Source organism: Ammospiza caudacuta, chromosome 4 (genome assembly GCF_027887145.1).
Source record: "Ammospiza caudacuta isolate bAmmCau1 chromosome 4, bAmmCau1.pri, whole genome shotgun sequence".
Taxonomy (NCBI): domain Eukaryota; kingdom Metazoa; phylum Chordata; class Aves; order Passeriformes; family Passerellidae; genus Ammospiza; species Ammospiza caudacuta.
The window spans coordinates 10,564,102-10,579,589 of record NC_080596.1 but is presented as its reverse complement, the minus strand read 5'-3'; the positions used below and the strand labels follow the sequence as shown (position 1 = coordinate 10,579,589).

Here is a 15,488-nt window from a genome sequence, read left to right as displayed (position 1 = left end):
AAACATGTCCTCTACTGGTGTTTGCTGCCATGGGGAAACTTTTTATCTACTTGAAAAGGGTGAGATCTGAGTTCAGTCTTTAGTACACACAGTATGCTTTAATGGATTTTCTGAAACAGCATCCTGTCCTTGCTCTGCAGTTTAGCTCTTAAAAAAATAACTTTTCTGTTTGCTTACCTATTTAGTTGGTGATTCTTTGGACAAGGACTTTACACTACATTTCTATCTCCAGTTTTATATTTATGGGTCACCTCTGTATTTGAAAGTGTGTAGGGTACAAAACAGTTCTTTGTGAAGAAAGTTGTGGGTTTGCTTCTGAAGGTAATTTATGACTCCTTGAAACATTAAATGTTTAGTGTGTTTAATTGTAAACACCAGCTGTCTCTTACCTCTCTATTTGTATTTTATTTCTATGCTGCTTCAGTTTGTTTCTTAAGTGCTTTTTATTGGCAACTCAAATATTTGTGTGTATCTGTATGTTACTGTGCTTTTGTTAATAATAACAGGAGAAGTATTTCGCCTCTGGGTGTGCATTTTTCTCCCTAAATCAGCAGTCAGTAAAAAAAACCTGCTTTTTATCACTAGCATTGCTTAGTTCTTATTTTAGTGACATCTATTTGCAAGTTTGTAAATAGGCTTGGGTGCTCTCTTTTTTCCTCCTGGACTTGTGTGTTGCTTAATCTTTTACTCTTTCAGCCAGTAAGCATATTTCTACTGAGATAAAATCTCAAGGAGGAAATAGTTTCAGAGAGAATGAATGTGCATCTTAAGTGGGGTTGCATTGTTTATTTTGAGAAAGATAAAACGTCAAAAATAACAACAGAAAAAACCCTTTAAATTCTGAATTTATATTAAATACTGAATTTACATTACAATCTACTCAATTTTGTGTCTGTAACTTTTCTTTACCAGGACATGGTTGATGTTTTTTTCTTCTTACTCTTCCTGAAACTTACTTTCATACCCTGGAAATTCCTGAAGTATTTTTCCTGAATGTGCAGGGGTCACAGAGACAAATAACACTGTAATATAAAAATTTTCTGCTGTATCTGTGTCTCCATTATTATAGATATGGTAGACATACACTCTCTCTAACTACTTCCATAATTCTAAATAAAAAGGAGAAGAAAGGAGAAAATGTTGCAGCTTCTCTATCAGTATCTGCTCATCTGTGTCAGGTGAACTCACAGAAATCCAGAATCTAATACAATTCCAGCTTTGCCTTCTTCTTCTACTCCTGATTCTCTTTGCAAGGGTGGGAGTTCCTCAGAGATGTTGAGGAATGAAAGCATTGAAGTGGAGAAATGATGATGATTATTGATCTTTGCAGTGATTTAAATGCCAGCAGTTTGTTTTTTGTTTTTGTTGTAGTAGAAATACCTAAGCAGCAACATGACTTAATGGCTTGATCAAACAACACAAATATGAAAAACATGTTTTTATCATAAAGACTATGAGCATATTTTCATGAGGATAACCTTTCTTTGCCAATAATGAAGGATAGCTTGTGTGACAGACTTCCAACAGATGGAAACTCAGGCCCATGTGTCATACAACAGCACTCAATTGCTTCTGAGTTCCTGTCTGCACCTAGGAAGTATTTGTCCATAAAAAATATATTGGCTAGGTTTATATTAAGTCATTAAATAACTGGTGTGTAAATCCATTTACTCTTCAGAAAGAAGCATGGTCAGTAGTGGATAGCAACACTTCTGCTTCAGTGTACAAGCTAAGAAATGTGTGATGCTCATGCTGTTCATAATGGTTGTTACTTATATTCTGCCTAAAGGGTCTTCTGATTGCCTTGACCCATTTCAGGTTCCTTTTGTCTTCTGTTTTTGTGTGGATCTTGGTTTTGTTTTCCTCTTCCATTGTTCTTAGACTAAATGGAAAGCTCTTACTCGAATTTGTCTTTAGTTCAAATTGTGTGAAGCATTACCTGATCAGGATCTCAGTTAATGCTTCTAATTTATTTCACATTTGCCTTTGATGCTTCTGCTCTTCTGGTTGTTGCTGCCAGCAGCTTGAGTGAGAAGCTGGGGTTATTTGTCATTTTTTAGAAGAGTTGGTTAAAATGCACTTTAATGTCACTCTCCTTTGAGTGAATAAACAAATCACTGTTTAATTAGGCATAAACCCATCACATTCTAGCAAATACTTTAGCAATTGTTGCAAACTTCAAAATGTTCTCTGTTTATTGGTTAGCTTTTCAAGGTTTTTTTGATACTCATAGGCCAGGCAGGCAGCTACCAGGAAGTGGGGAGTGTGGGGAAACCTCTGCTTCCAGAACTTTGGTTCTGCAAATTAAATTATTTAAAGGAAGCCTTATTTAGCACCTTGTCTAATCTGACTCTTTTTGAAAATCTGTGTTTATTTTCTATAGTTTTAAGGCTTTTTCTCATAGAAAATGAGGCATTAAATTACCAGAGTGAATAAAATACAAAATATAAGGCTCAGGAAACAATCTATGTTAAATGTTAATTCAGACATTTCTAATGAATGTTGTGGGTGTTTATTTTAAGTTGTAATACAAATTTCAATTATTTAAGATGAATGTAAACTCATTGAAACAAATTTACTGCTTAGTTGAGGCAGAATTAAAGGAATATGTTTGTAATGATCTAGATAGTATTTATATGAGACTGTAATAGTTTGTGAGATACTCACTCCAGATCATGCTAAAGGATTCTAAGTTTGTTTTGCACAGACTTGGTTTTAGGGTCTCCCTGGGATGTGTTCATCTGCTTTGAATGTAAATGGGGCAGTTGGAGCAGCCAGAGCACTCTCTGCTGCAGCCTCAGGCTCAGGTTCTGGGACCACTGATTGTCCACTAGTCCTTCCTCATAAGCTTTTGTGATTATACCCACTTTGAAGTTGAAAGCTGGGCGCATTTGACCTTTTAGACCTCCCACAATTGGGATTCCATGACTGATTAACAAATGTGCAGAGGGGGAAAGGCTAATTTCACCAGTAAAATTAATTTATTTTTTTTTTAATCTAGCTGGTTCTTTCTCTCTGCATCTTTTAGGAATGTTCTTTTCAATTTTTTTCTCAATTTGAGAATTGTTTTAAAATCAGATTCTAGGAGAATATTAGGAAATAATTACACATCTCCGTGGTTTAGTAAATTTTCAGGATCTGGTGGTCCTGATTTGAAATCTGGCTTGCTGACTGAAGACACAGTTGTTATTTTGTTTGTTTTCATGTATTTTACAACTAACTGTTTATTTTTGAGAGAGAGTGCTATAGTGGAAATAAGTTATTTTGGCAACCAAAGCCAAACTCAAGTTTCCTGAGTGACAGTTTTATTTCATACCTTGTTAAACAACCCATATTTTATTTTTAAAAAGTAGTGACCTGCATCTAAAAAAGGGAAAATGAAAGAGCAGTGCAGTGTTTATGTAAATTTACTTTAGGAGAGAAGTAACAGTCAGAATAACCCACCGAGTGTGTTAAAATATGCTTTAGGACCAGCACAGATCTAAATGGCTTAATGCTTCATTCAGCTTCTGAAAAGCACAATTAGATACTGCAGTGAGGAATTATCCTCTTGGTGTTACATTTTTTATTTGTGTGCTTGTAGCACTAGAAGCAATGGAGTTTGGGAGAAACCTTTGAAGTCAAGTTTTGGAGGAGAAGTAGACTGAAGGATCTTAATGGTTTGTCTCCCACACAGACATGCCCAGGTACACAGCTATAGCTCCCTCCTGCCACTCACAGCAACTCTAATTCCAGCCTGCAGCAACTCCTGTGTGTGCCATACACTGCTGCTGTGAAAGTTAGGTCTTAGATGTGTAACTGTGCTATTAACACAAATTTCATGATGTGGGGAAGAGATGTATTATGTCAGCCTAAAGTGCCTTTCCCCTCTACTCCTCAGTCTTCTGTCCTACCCTATTTGCTTTCTCAACACACGCCTCTATAGCAGCCTGCCTTAAGCTAGTCTTGAATTTAGGATTCCGCACATTCCTTCCTTAGGGCACCTCAGGCCAGGCTAGGTGCTGTATGTTTTCTCAGTTGAGTCAGGATGCAGTGGCATCATGATCTAACTTCATTAGGAAGTGCAGTTGGGGGATAGAAAAGACTTTCTGGATGCAGCTCTCTTGCCTGTGGGATGGTGTCAACATCTTAATCTACTAGTAAAAGTGTTACAGCTCTGTATATATATTTACTCTTCTGACATTATTGGGAGTGGAAAATCTGATTACCAAATCAGATTTGATTTGATAGCATAACTAGTGTGACAGCATAACTAGAAGAAGGAATCCATGCTGCTTGTGAAGTTGAGCCTAAAACCAAAGTTTAGTCATAGAACCCATCCTGCAAATGTGAATGAATACATTTTAGGCTTATGGAAACAAATGTTTCTGTTGATGACGATTTTTAATATAGCTCAAAGAAGTTTGGGCCCAGGTCTCTAAAATGGATGGAATGGTGCAGAAATCAAAGATTTATGTGAAAAGCACATACAGCTTACAAGGTAACTGTCTGGCTGATCACACTGTCAAATTTTTTGTCAATTATTCAAATTCAGTACTCTTCTTAATAGTCACCGGTTAAAGGACAGCCTGAACAGCATGTTTTGACAGGCTTCACCGTGGTAAATGACTGAAAATGTCCCAGAGCTGCTTTTGGTAATGCCAGTTCAGAAAATAGGAATGTGAATAAACTGCAACCACAAATGAAAGAAGGTAGATTGTCTAAATCCAGGGTCTCTGACCAAGTGAGATACATGATCACATTATAAAGGAAACTCCTCTAGCAGTTGGAGTGTGCGTTGAGATGTGTTATTAAACTCTGGTTGTTGTTGGTATGCTTTTTTAAAGAGGTCAGGGGAATCACTGACTGTTTCCTAAAGATACTGTTAATATTTTTTCTCAAATCAAAGGAATACAGTTTCATGTCAAGGACAGAGCATCTATCAAGAGGGAAAAAAGGAGGCACTGATGGAAAGCATTCAAGGCTGGCAAGATCATTCTTGCTCCTGCTTTTACTTCAAGTTTTATTGCACATTAAGGTATCCTGTGAGTATTTTCAGGCATAGCTGGATTATGTCTCAGCTTTGTCTTTTGAAATGGTTCCATGCAGTGGTGAGCAGCTTTTACCTTTCTTATAGCAGGGACAATAACGGAGTTTGCAGCATGTCTGCCCTGCTGCATGCAGGGGAATATTGTGTCTTTCAGCCCTGCTGATTCAGTTTATTCTCTCAGTTATGGTATTCCATTGAGATGACCTTTCCTTGTGTTTCCTTAGTAATGAGCTGGTTTGGCAAGCAGAGCTCACTTCCATTTTCTGTAGAATGCCTACAAAGTTGTGTGCAGACCTTTGGAGGATGTTTCTGACTGACAGCTGGCTGGAAGTTGCTGTTTGCTCTTCCCAAGGTGTGAGTTCTGAAGTAGGGAGCTTTGTGGGGGAGTCAGGATGGTGGAGGGGGTAGAAGAGCACAGCTTGCAAAATGAAAATGGAGCAAACTTAAATAGGAAGTGGAGGGAGGAAGAGAGGGAGCATAGGGAAAGTGGGCACCAGTGTCTTGACTAGGGAATATGGGAAGCAGAATACAATGGTTACAGAGGACTGAATCTAAGCGTAAGAATCCGTTTGCTAGAGAGATTGTGTAGAGAACACTGACACTCAAGTGTTGAAAAATTGTAGAAGAGTACTTAAAATGTGGGATTTTGGCTATTCCTCCTTTATAAACAGTCACAATTCCTCCTTTATAAACAGTCACAATTGAACATCAAAAAACACTGAAGCCTTTTTGTATGACCCTTTGCTAGTAATAGTAATAAAAATGGTGGGGAGGGCAAGTGGAGAGCTTAAACCATTATCTTGTAAACTTTTCTAAATTGTTTTCATAGTCTTATTTCTGTGTACATTCATACACTGATTTGAGAAATATGTTTGAAAAATATGGAATGACATTTTCATGAAACGTGTTCCTTCATGAGGGACCTTGATAGTTTGAATAGAGTATTTTCCTTGAACTCCAGATTTTAATTATTCTGACTTCCGGGCTGAACTTCCTAGTATATTAAATAAACTGCACTAAGTTTTGTCAGCTTCAAAGACAAAGGGGAAAAACCCTGCATCTACTCAGATAAAGCTGAGTATTCTATCCATTTCCATGGATAGAAAGTTCCTTTATCATTTCTGTGTTTATCTGATGGGACTGTAAAATTCAGGTTCAGCAGAACTAAATATCCTTGGCTATTTTCTCAAAAAAAATGTGTATATCTTCATTTAATAGCCATGATGAAATGCCTGTAAGAGATTACAGGCTAATGGGAGAAGAGATAGGAGCTGTGATTGTACCAGCCTCGTGTTCTGGAGTGCTTTAATCTTTCTGAAACTTGGCTTCCAAATTGAGAATGGTTAAGCAGCTTTAATTCCTAATATTAAAAAAAAAAAAATCCTAATGCCTATTACTTCTTATTAAGAGCAGTAAATGCATATGGATTAGCAATTCCCAGGCCTATTTGAAAATTAATGGGGTGAGAAGAGTACTTTGAAAATAAAGAATGTAGGGTGTTGTGTCAGAGAAACTTCTGGGCAACAAGAAGACTTCAGACTTCAGCTTAGGTACTCTTTCTGCTGTTGCCATCCTGCTGATTTAAACAGTCTTCCCTGACAAACAGTTGCTTATAGCTGAAGAGTCTAAAGCAAGATTCATGCTTGTAGTTAGAATATGCTAGAATAAGTTTCTCTTTGCAGGAAAACAGATAAAACCACTTAAGTAGTAAGCTCAGTATACTAGCACAGAGCATACATGGATCCTAGCACTCTTGTGCATACATGGATGTCTGAAAATGTGGGTGTCTTTCTGATAATTTTTGTGACAGCAGCAAGTGTATGAGTATGCTCTGTATATGAGCAGTTCTCAATTTCAGTATTTTTGTCAGTATACACAATTGCTGAAAGGCAAGTTTGTAACTAGACCTTTGACTACCTTCTGGCACTGTTCTTAAAGTAGAGCTTTTGCCTTTTTTAAGAAAGAATGTGGCTTTTATTAGAAAATATGTACCATGTCTGTCTTGGAAAAGTAAATATCATAGCAGGAAAATAGTTGAAAGGAAGAAACAAGCATTTTATATATGTGATAAGCTTTTAAGGGTTTTTTAAGCTTTTCCCTGTGGTTTTCCTGGCTTTTTTTTCTTTCTCTTTGTCCTGTCTGTACTCCCTATAGAGTATCACTAGCATGGGAATTTTAAGTTGTGATAATCATTGTGCTTCATTGTTTAAAACAAAACAAAACAAAAAATTACAGATGATACCTTCAACAGGATATTTGCAAGTAGCTGTCCTAAAATGTGCCTACTTGCCACTTAATGTGGCTGAAACCAAAATTTCATTTTTATTCTACACCCTGTTCACAATTTGTTGGGTATTTGTAAACAATTACTAAGAGGCTATCAGTGCCATAAACTTTTTCTGAGTGCAGCTAACCTAACTTAAAGGATTTGGTTTACAGTGAACCCTCTTCCTTCCTTCACCTGCTTTCCTTCTGGCTCTTTACAGCTGCAAAGCAATGCCTGCAATGACATAGTACAGCCTAAACAGGGAATTGAAGCAAATGGTCCTGACAAATGTGAAGGCTCCTGTCTAAAATATCATCCTGTATCTTACACATCTCCATGCTGAGGTAAAGAGAGTAGGCACTGAGGTGATATACAACAGCTGGAACACTGCTGTGTAGAGTAGGAAAGGTGTTGAAGGTTCAGAAGAATCTGCAAGATTTGTGTCTTCAGTGGACGTGATGGCCTGAAGAGCTGTGTCAACTCAAGTCCAGTTTCTGTAGTAGCTTCTTACAGTTTCGAAGTATCTGTGGCAGGATAGTATTTATGAAGACAAGGTGTGAGCATGGGGTAGAAGGATTGACAGCTTGATGTTGACCATGTTTAGTTTCAGTTCATTGGAAAATTTCTGGGAGAAAATGCCTGAGATGAAATATAGTTGTTACCAGATACAGCAGATGTAGTAATTTTTTTTTAGTAATTAGCAAAATTATCTTATAAGCACATGCATATATTTCACTTTGCAATTTGAAGGGAATAAATTAGTCTGATAAAAAAGTTGTTAAAGAAAGAATTGCTGAATCAATGCTATTTCCAGCAAGTCTGTTGAGGAGCTTCAGTTTTGTTCAAAGTCTATATATAGATGTTGTATCACTGAATCTACCAATAAGGCAGAGATGGACATGGTAGGTCAAAGCAAAGATGGTTCTAAAATTCATAGCTGAATGTGTTTTTCCTTAATTACAATCCAGTTAAAGGGGAAAAAAATGCTTTTCCTGGTTATTAAAACCTTTTAGCAGGACAGGCAGTGTGTACCTGTAAAACACTTTGTATGGCTTTATACTGTTAGATAAAGAGAAAATTGTTTTATATCAGATTAGGTGAATTTTGGTTGGCTTGTTTTCTGCTGTAGACTTTTAAGGTTCCATTCTTTCCTGAGGCATTCATCCCATCAACTGAATAGACAAGAGCTGTATAAATAAAAGTAGGAAGTGTTTTTGTAATTAGAGTCCAATATAATGTACCTTTTTCTCTAGAAGACTTAATTTGGGTCATCTCAGCCAGTTTCACTGACTTCATTATCCAAGTGTTTATTGTTACCTGTCATCATGTGAACCTGCTTCAAGGGCTGAGCTCTTTGCAGCAGACTTGCTTCCCTTCCCTCCTTGGTGTTGCTCCTCAAACCTGCCCCTGAGGCAGAAGCTGTTGTCTGAGGACAGCAATGTCTGCCAGTTTGCCATCAGGCAGATGAAGCTGTGTCAGCCAAGTGCGTATTTATGTAATCAGTATTTTTTCTACATTACTGCCTTTCTTGGATCTCTCAAATGTGTCTTCTGTGAATCCCCTAGACATGGGACTGCTGAATTCCTTTGGCAAGTCTGAAGTTTGTGAGAAGATCTTGAGCTTTTTCCTTCCTCCTCCCATTTAATGTAATTCATTTCCTTGAACTCCTGGGAAAATTCAGCTGTTCAGGTGGGAGGTGGCTTTAGGCAGCAACTGGGAGTTGACTGTGCCTTGTCACATTGGTTTTTTATGGAAACAGATCTCCCTTGAGTATTGACTATTCTGTTGAAACAATTAATACATTATCCAGAAATTATGTCTTTTTCTGATTATAAAGCATCTTGACTTTATTTTTCTGAACTTGGAAGGAGAGTGTTGAGACTGGAAATTTGTAACTTCTTCTGTTTTAAGTATTATTATATACAATGGGAAAGGCAGTTGGGTGAGGTAATGTTCCGTGAAGAAGAATTACTGATTTTGTTTGTCATTTTGAGGGCTTTTGGATAACTTGCTTTACAGCAGAGGTATTTCTAAGTGCTGGACTGTTTTAAGAAGCCTTTTCTGGGACATAACTTTTAAAAAAATCTATGTCTCCCTGTTTTGTCTAGCATATTCTCTAAATTTGGAATAGTCCTCAGGTTAGTTCAGGAACTGGTATGTTTAAAAACCAAAAAAAATCTAGGGTTACCTACAGTCATTGGACTAATAACAATTAGTAATACCTCAATTTTCTTCAGAGTGCTACCCCTGTTCTCTTGAATGATGGACTATAAGCAAATAATGTATTGGTCTATTACTGCAATCTGCAACAAGATAACAGAAGTGGAATATTTTTTAGAAGCAGAAAAATTGTTACTGAGATATTCTTTAAGAATGTGGAGTGTAAAAATTCTAATACTCCTGAATATTTCTGGGATAATCCACAATGAATGTTCTCTTATGAAAAATAATTTCGGGTATTATCATACAGTTGCTTGATAATACTACCAGGAGTGTGGTGTGTCTTGTGTCATAATCTGTCACATCCCCCAAAATATTTTTTTTAATTTAATATGTAATTCTCCTTTCTCTCAAAATTAAGGACAATTTTTTGGGGATTATTTTTAAAAATACCATATTTCTAGGTATAAGGTAATTCTTATATTTCTGGTGTCCTGGTTTGTGCTAGGTCTTTGGGCTGGGGTAATAACTACTGTTTAGCTAGCTCTGTATCTCCCAGAGATATCCCTGCAATTTCTGTGGCAAGGTGCCATCTTTTCTGCTCCAATCATGGGACCTTTCAGTTTCCCTTTTCAGCCAGTTTACTTAATTTCTAGCCAGTTTACTTAATTTCTGATGTTAAGAAATGTTCTGTGGATGTTGTGAGCCCTTCAGCCACAGTGAATAATTCATTAACAAATCACAAACTGAGATCTTTTGCACAGATTGTCAAACAATTTTTCTATTTTAACAACTTCTAACAGAAAATAGAGCTGTAGTTGTCAGATAGGCATTTGGCACTGCTCTGGAGTTTTTATGTATAGATAGTTAAACTCTAGTTCAGAGTTAAAAGAAAAGTATGTATTTCCATCTAATCTAGGTTGTTACACTTGAAGTTTGTCAAATAAGCAAGTTTTTTAAAAACCCCATATCTCCAATTCTTTCACCTCTAATATTATTTTTCTTTTCTTTTAAAGTCTAGAGACTCCATCAAGTTGGATGACCTGAAGGCAGAAGTGTCCCCACGGATTTCAGCAGAAGATCTAATAGACTTGTGTGAGCTAACAGGACCCAGCCATTCCAAAACACCTGTAAAGAAAACAAAGCCCAGCAAGCCAAAGCTGCTGGTGGTGGACATCCGTAACAGCGAGGAGTATCCTTCAGATCTGAGTGCTGGCCTTGCTGAATCCTGCCTGTGCCTATTGTGAACCCTGCCTGTGCCAATTGCTGAATCCTGCCTGTGCCAATTGCTGAATCCTGCCTGTGCCAATTGCTGAACCCTGCCTGTGCCTACTGTGAACCCTGCCTGTTCCTATTGCTGAACCCTGCCTGTGCCTACTGTGAACCCTGCCTGTGCCTATTGCTGAACCCTGCCTATGCCTACTGTGAACCCTGCCTGTTCCTATTGCTGAACCCTGCCTGTGCCAATTGCTGAACCCTGCCTGTGCCAATTGCTGAACCCTGCCTGTGCCTATTGTGAACCCTGCCTGTGCCTATTGTGAACCCTGCCTGTGCCTCTTGCTGAACCCTGCCTGTGCCTCTTGCTGAACCCTGCCTGTGCCTCTTGCTGAACCCTGCCTGTGCCTATTGTGAACCCTGCCTGTGCCTCTTGCTGAACCCTGCCTGTGCCTATTGTGAACCCTGCCTGTGCCTCTTGCTGAACCCTGCCTGTGCCTCTTGCTGAACCCTGCCTGTGCCTCTTGCTGAATCCTGCCTGTGCCAATTGCTGAACCCTGCCTGTGCCTCTTGCTGAACCCTGCCTGTGCCTCTTGCTGAATCCTGCCTGTGCCAATTGCTTCCTCTCTGTCTCCAGGCTGGTGTGTTAGAGTGGTGCATGATGGAGAGAGAGGGATCTAGTAGAGATAGAGTGGAAGTGCTGAAGGCCAGGGGGTTTCAGCATGGAGAGGCCTGGTTTGCAGAGCAGAGGACAAATCAATTTTTCCCTTCCCACTGTAAACTGTGGGCTTAGTGAAATCACTTTGTACCAGTAGCACAAGTGCTTTAATGCTACATTTTTTTTTAGAACAGGTTTTTTCAGCAGACCTTCCCCATTTAATATGACCAGTATTTTGGAAAGGTGTGAGGCTTTCCAATTAAATGGAAGTGAGATAGAGAAAAGTTGATAGCTGATGTGCTTTGCCAGTCCCTGAGTGGAAAATTGATTCCTTTTGAGTGCCTTCTAGCTTTGTCAGGTAATGCAACTGTGTAGCCATCCTAAGTCCTCTAGTACTGATAATCAGAAAAGAGTTAAAGGTGTTTTGGAGCTGTCTTTTTACCAGGGCCACTACCCTGTCTACACCTTTCATGTGTTCCTTTTCAAGTATAGTTCTTTGCAATAAGGAGTATTTTTTTAATTCTTTGGGTTTGTTTTTTTCCTGAAATGGTGTAGTTGCAGGACTGGGATTGTTTGCATTTTGGGAGGGGTAATCCTTCTTAAAGATGTTTTGGTATGTTTGAAGTTTGTAGTAGACTGACATGTGCTGCCCTTTATATAATAGGTGGACTGATATCCTAACAGCCATCTGGTATTAACAGGTAGGAAGTGCCACTAAAAAGGCAGCCTGGTAGGTAATAAAATTGCCCTTGAGTGTACTGGTTAGTATCTCATTTGCAGAAGAAAATATCTGGTATGCAGGATATTATCAAATTGTCAGCAGTTATGAATATACATAGGAAACCATAAGAATATTGCATTCAGTGTCCTGTTCATTCTCACAATAAGGAAACAGGCTTTGTGTTTGTCACAAAATTTCAACCAACTAAGATAGGATCAGACTGTATGTTTCTGTGGTGTGTGTTTTAAATATGATAGACTGCTGTGATGTGATTCAAAAATATGATCATTTTGTATATTTTGGTTTTAGTCTTTTTCCCCATGCATGTCTATCATGCTAAACTTTGCTTTCACTTCGTTTTCTTAGTGCTTTTAGAAAAGCATGAGAGGACTTCCAACAAGTATCAAACATGCTTCATATTTCATAATATGACCCACATGAAATCTGAGAGATTGTTTTGTAACGAATCTCATCTTGCAAGGCCAAGACCTACCAGCACTGTTTCAGTTGGCCAGCAATTCTTCAAAGGCTTATTTCATTAAGCATGTTAGCAGATACATTGGCAGCCTTCCATTCCTGTTTTGAAAGTTATAGCTGCATATTTATGGTCCCTCAGTCTGTACCACAAAATCCTGGCCTTTTTGTTAATTGTCTTAGCAATTAGAACTTTTTTAAAGACTAGGTTATGTTTCTCTAGGGGTACTCAGTGGCTTAAGTAACTAAATTTGTCCGAAGATATTTTCTGTCTAAATGATGATCATTTCAGAACCTAATCAATAGCTTTGGGAGTTATGTGATTATAAATGGGGTTGGGGAAATGGGATTGGCACAGAGGAGTGAAGGAGGGATATCATTTTCCCATTCAAAATAGAAATAAACTGACAACATCAATGAATGGTGCATGATCCTATTTTGTTCTTTCAGATGTTTTTATATAGCCATGCTTTTCCCACACTATAACAATGATGATCATAAAACTGCTACATAAATAATGAGAAACGAATGCTACTATTACTCTAAGTCAGTTGAATCTTACCCCTATTTAAGGCAGCTCCTTTATTTAATAGAATTCTGGGATTTAATTATAAATTTAACTAGCTTTCTGCAAGTACAATAATAGAGTGACTAATCTCAGTATTTGACATTGTGTATATTTTTGCAGAACTTTGCTGTTTCGCACCTCTTCAAAGCTGTTTTTGCTTATACCTGGGGAAAGGGATTGTACCAGGCATGTGTGTACAGTCTATGAAAGTAATTCAGAGTTTTGTCAAGGCCATAGTGCATTTTCAAATTCATAAAAAGCTAGGTAGTAGTAGTCCAACTCAATTTTTATTTAGGAGACCTTCACATTCAATATTTATTTATAAAATCTTGTTGAATGATCATCCTCTGAAACTGAAGGACAGCTAACTGTGATATCTCAGAGTTTTTTGCTTTTTGCTTTTCAATATGCATTACACACTTGTTTTTGGCTTTTCAATACCCAATTCACACTTGCTTTTAGTGGGACTACAGATAGTAAACTTGGTGCTCATTGTCGGGGAATCTGAGGTCATATACATTAGAATTTCAGTTTGGATCAAAGTAGTAGAAGACTTGTGAGGGTTGACAGGAAGTTTGAGGATATTGCTGATAATCCCTGTTTAGTTTTGGTTCTCATTTTAAGTACTTCATTCTTTTTGCATAAAATGCCTCTGGAAGAGGTGCTCCAGCTGCTTATTGGTATTTGGCTCCCCTTAGCAGACTAGAGTTGAAGTGAAATCCACAAAATTAGGTGTCCTGGGGATATTGGCTGTTTAGCACTAAGTATTTCATTTAGCAGATCATTTTCTGTAGTGCTGTGCTGTGTTCCTTTTTTGAACCAAACAGCTTTTCATTCTGTGCTTGCTTTCATAGGTTGTGTTGGAAGGTTTTTCTCCATATGAATAAACAGTAAATGAGGTTTGTCAAAATATGGTGTCACAAAAACCCAATGGTGCTGTATCATGGCAGCCAGGATGAAGAGCAGGTTCATCCTGCAGCTATTCATGCTCCACAGGTTTCTCTGCCTTTCAGACCTCCTTAACTGATCCTCCTAAGCTTTAACCGTGGCCACATCTCTGGCAGCATCAATGTCCCTTTTGCATCAGCATTTACTGCAGAAGGGGATCTCATCCAGTGCCCAGCGACTGCCACACTGCAGAGCTTCAAAGGAAGAGTTGTGGTGATTGTAGGAAATGCAGTGAAGAACACAGCTGCTGTAAGTATATTGCTGTCATGTGTGCTTTTATCCTTAGACATACATCAATAGCAAGCATATGGCAGTAGTAAAATAAATGCCAGAGTCTGGAAAATTTAGATTAGAGTTTTGTGTATGATGACAGGATTTGGTTGTCCACATCTGAGAAGGTTTATGTTTTGAAAAGAAATTGCTAAACCTCTTCTTCAGCTTTAAAATCTTTATTGTTGTCATGCTGGAGAAGTGCCATCAGCATTTCTATTGTGCATCAGTAAGAGCTTTCAAAATAGGCCTGCATTTACTTTTTGTGGAGTTAGGAAGGACACATGAGGTGATTGGGATGGGGACAGTACATTATGAAGTGCAAACGAAATAAGATATAATTCATATTCCTACTAGTAAGAAACCATGTATTGCCCATTTTTTAGAATCACTTATTCCTGCAGTTGTGCTTAGTGAAGAGGAAAATGGTCCTTACTGGTAACTTCTGTATGATATATTTACAGTCAGTGCCTTTAGCTAGACAGGAAGAATATTCAAATTTGCCTGTTCCTTTCTACAACAAAATATTTGATGGTGTTGAGAACTGCCAGAGGAACAAGTGAAAGTGCCTAAGTATTTCTTTCACTGTACTTCTCTCAGATGAAGAAAAGTTATCCTTTTTTTTTCAGACACACTCTTAATTATGGTTTAACTTTAGTTCACTGTTTCTTAAGCCTGTTTACTCAAAGGACATGAACTGTAACTCTGATATGACAAGGAGTGCTGTGAATCATTAAAAGGTCTTCATGTCAGGAACAGCAGAAGCATCAGCCTGACACGTGGTGTTCATTTAATACTTGTAGGGAGTTGTAAGTAGATGGAGAAATCCCCTTTATTAACCTGCATTTCATCATCTAGAAAATTAACTTGTGATATGTATCAGGTTTCTTAAATACTAACAGAGATGGCATGAAAGAGGCTGTAAAGCATCTCTTACATAGTTTCAGTAATGAGTATGTGGCTTTGTGTGTGAATCCAGGTAATTTCATCTTTTTTAACGTTTCAAAATTTTTGAAATGAACATGAAATGTTTCCTTTGCTGTGCAGCTAAAGAAATCTTGCAGTGTGCTTAGTGCAAGTACTTTGGTCACATGGGAGGTGCTGTCTTATCCTCTAAACCCAGATTTTCAGCAGCCAAGACAATGTTGACCCAGAATTGTCAATATTATAGCTTTCCAT

General features: G+C 38.0%; 1 protein-coding gene across 1 annotated transcript in view; it reads left to right on the top strand.

Moving 5' to 3' along the window:
• Positions 1-15,488, top strand: part of TBCK (TBC1 domain containing kinase) — an 88,788-nt gene that overhangs the window by 62,997 nt on the left and 10,303 nt on the right. The window contains exons 25-26 of the mRNA XM_058803576.1: positions 10,472-10,647; positions 14,129-14,288. Coding sequence (XP_058659559.1) covers positions 10,472-10,647; positions 14,129-14,288 — 336 coding nt within the window. The remainder of the gene's footprint in view (positions 1-10,471; positions 10,648-14,128; positions 14,289-15,488) is intronic.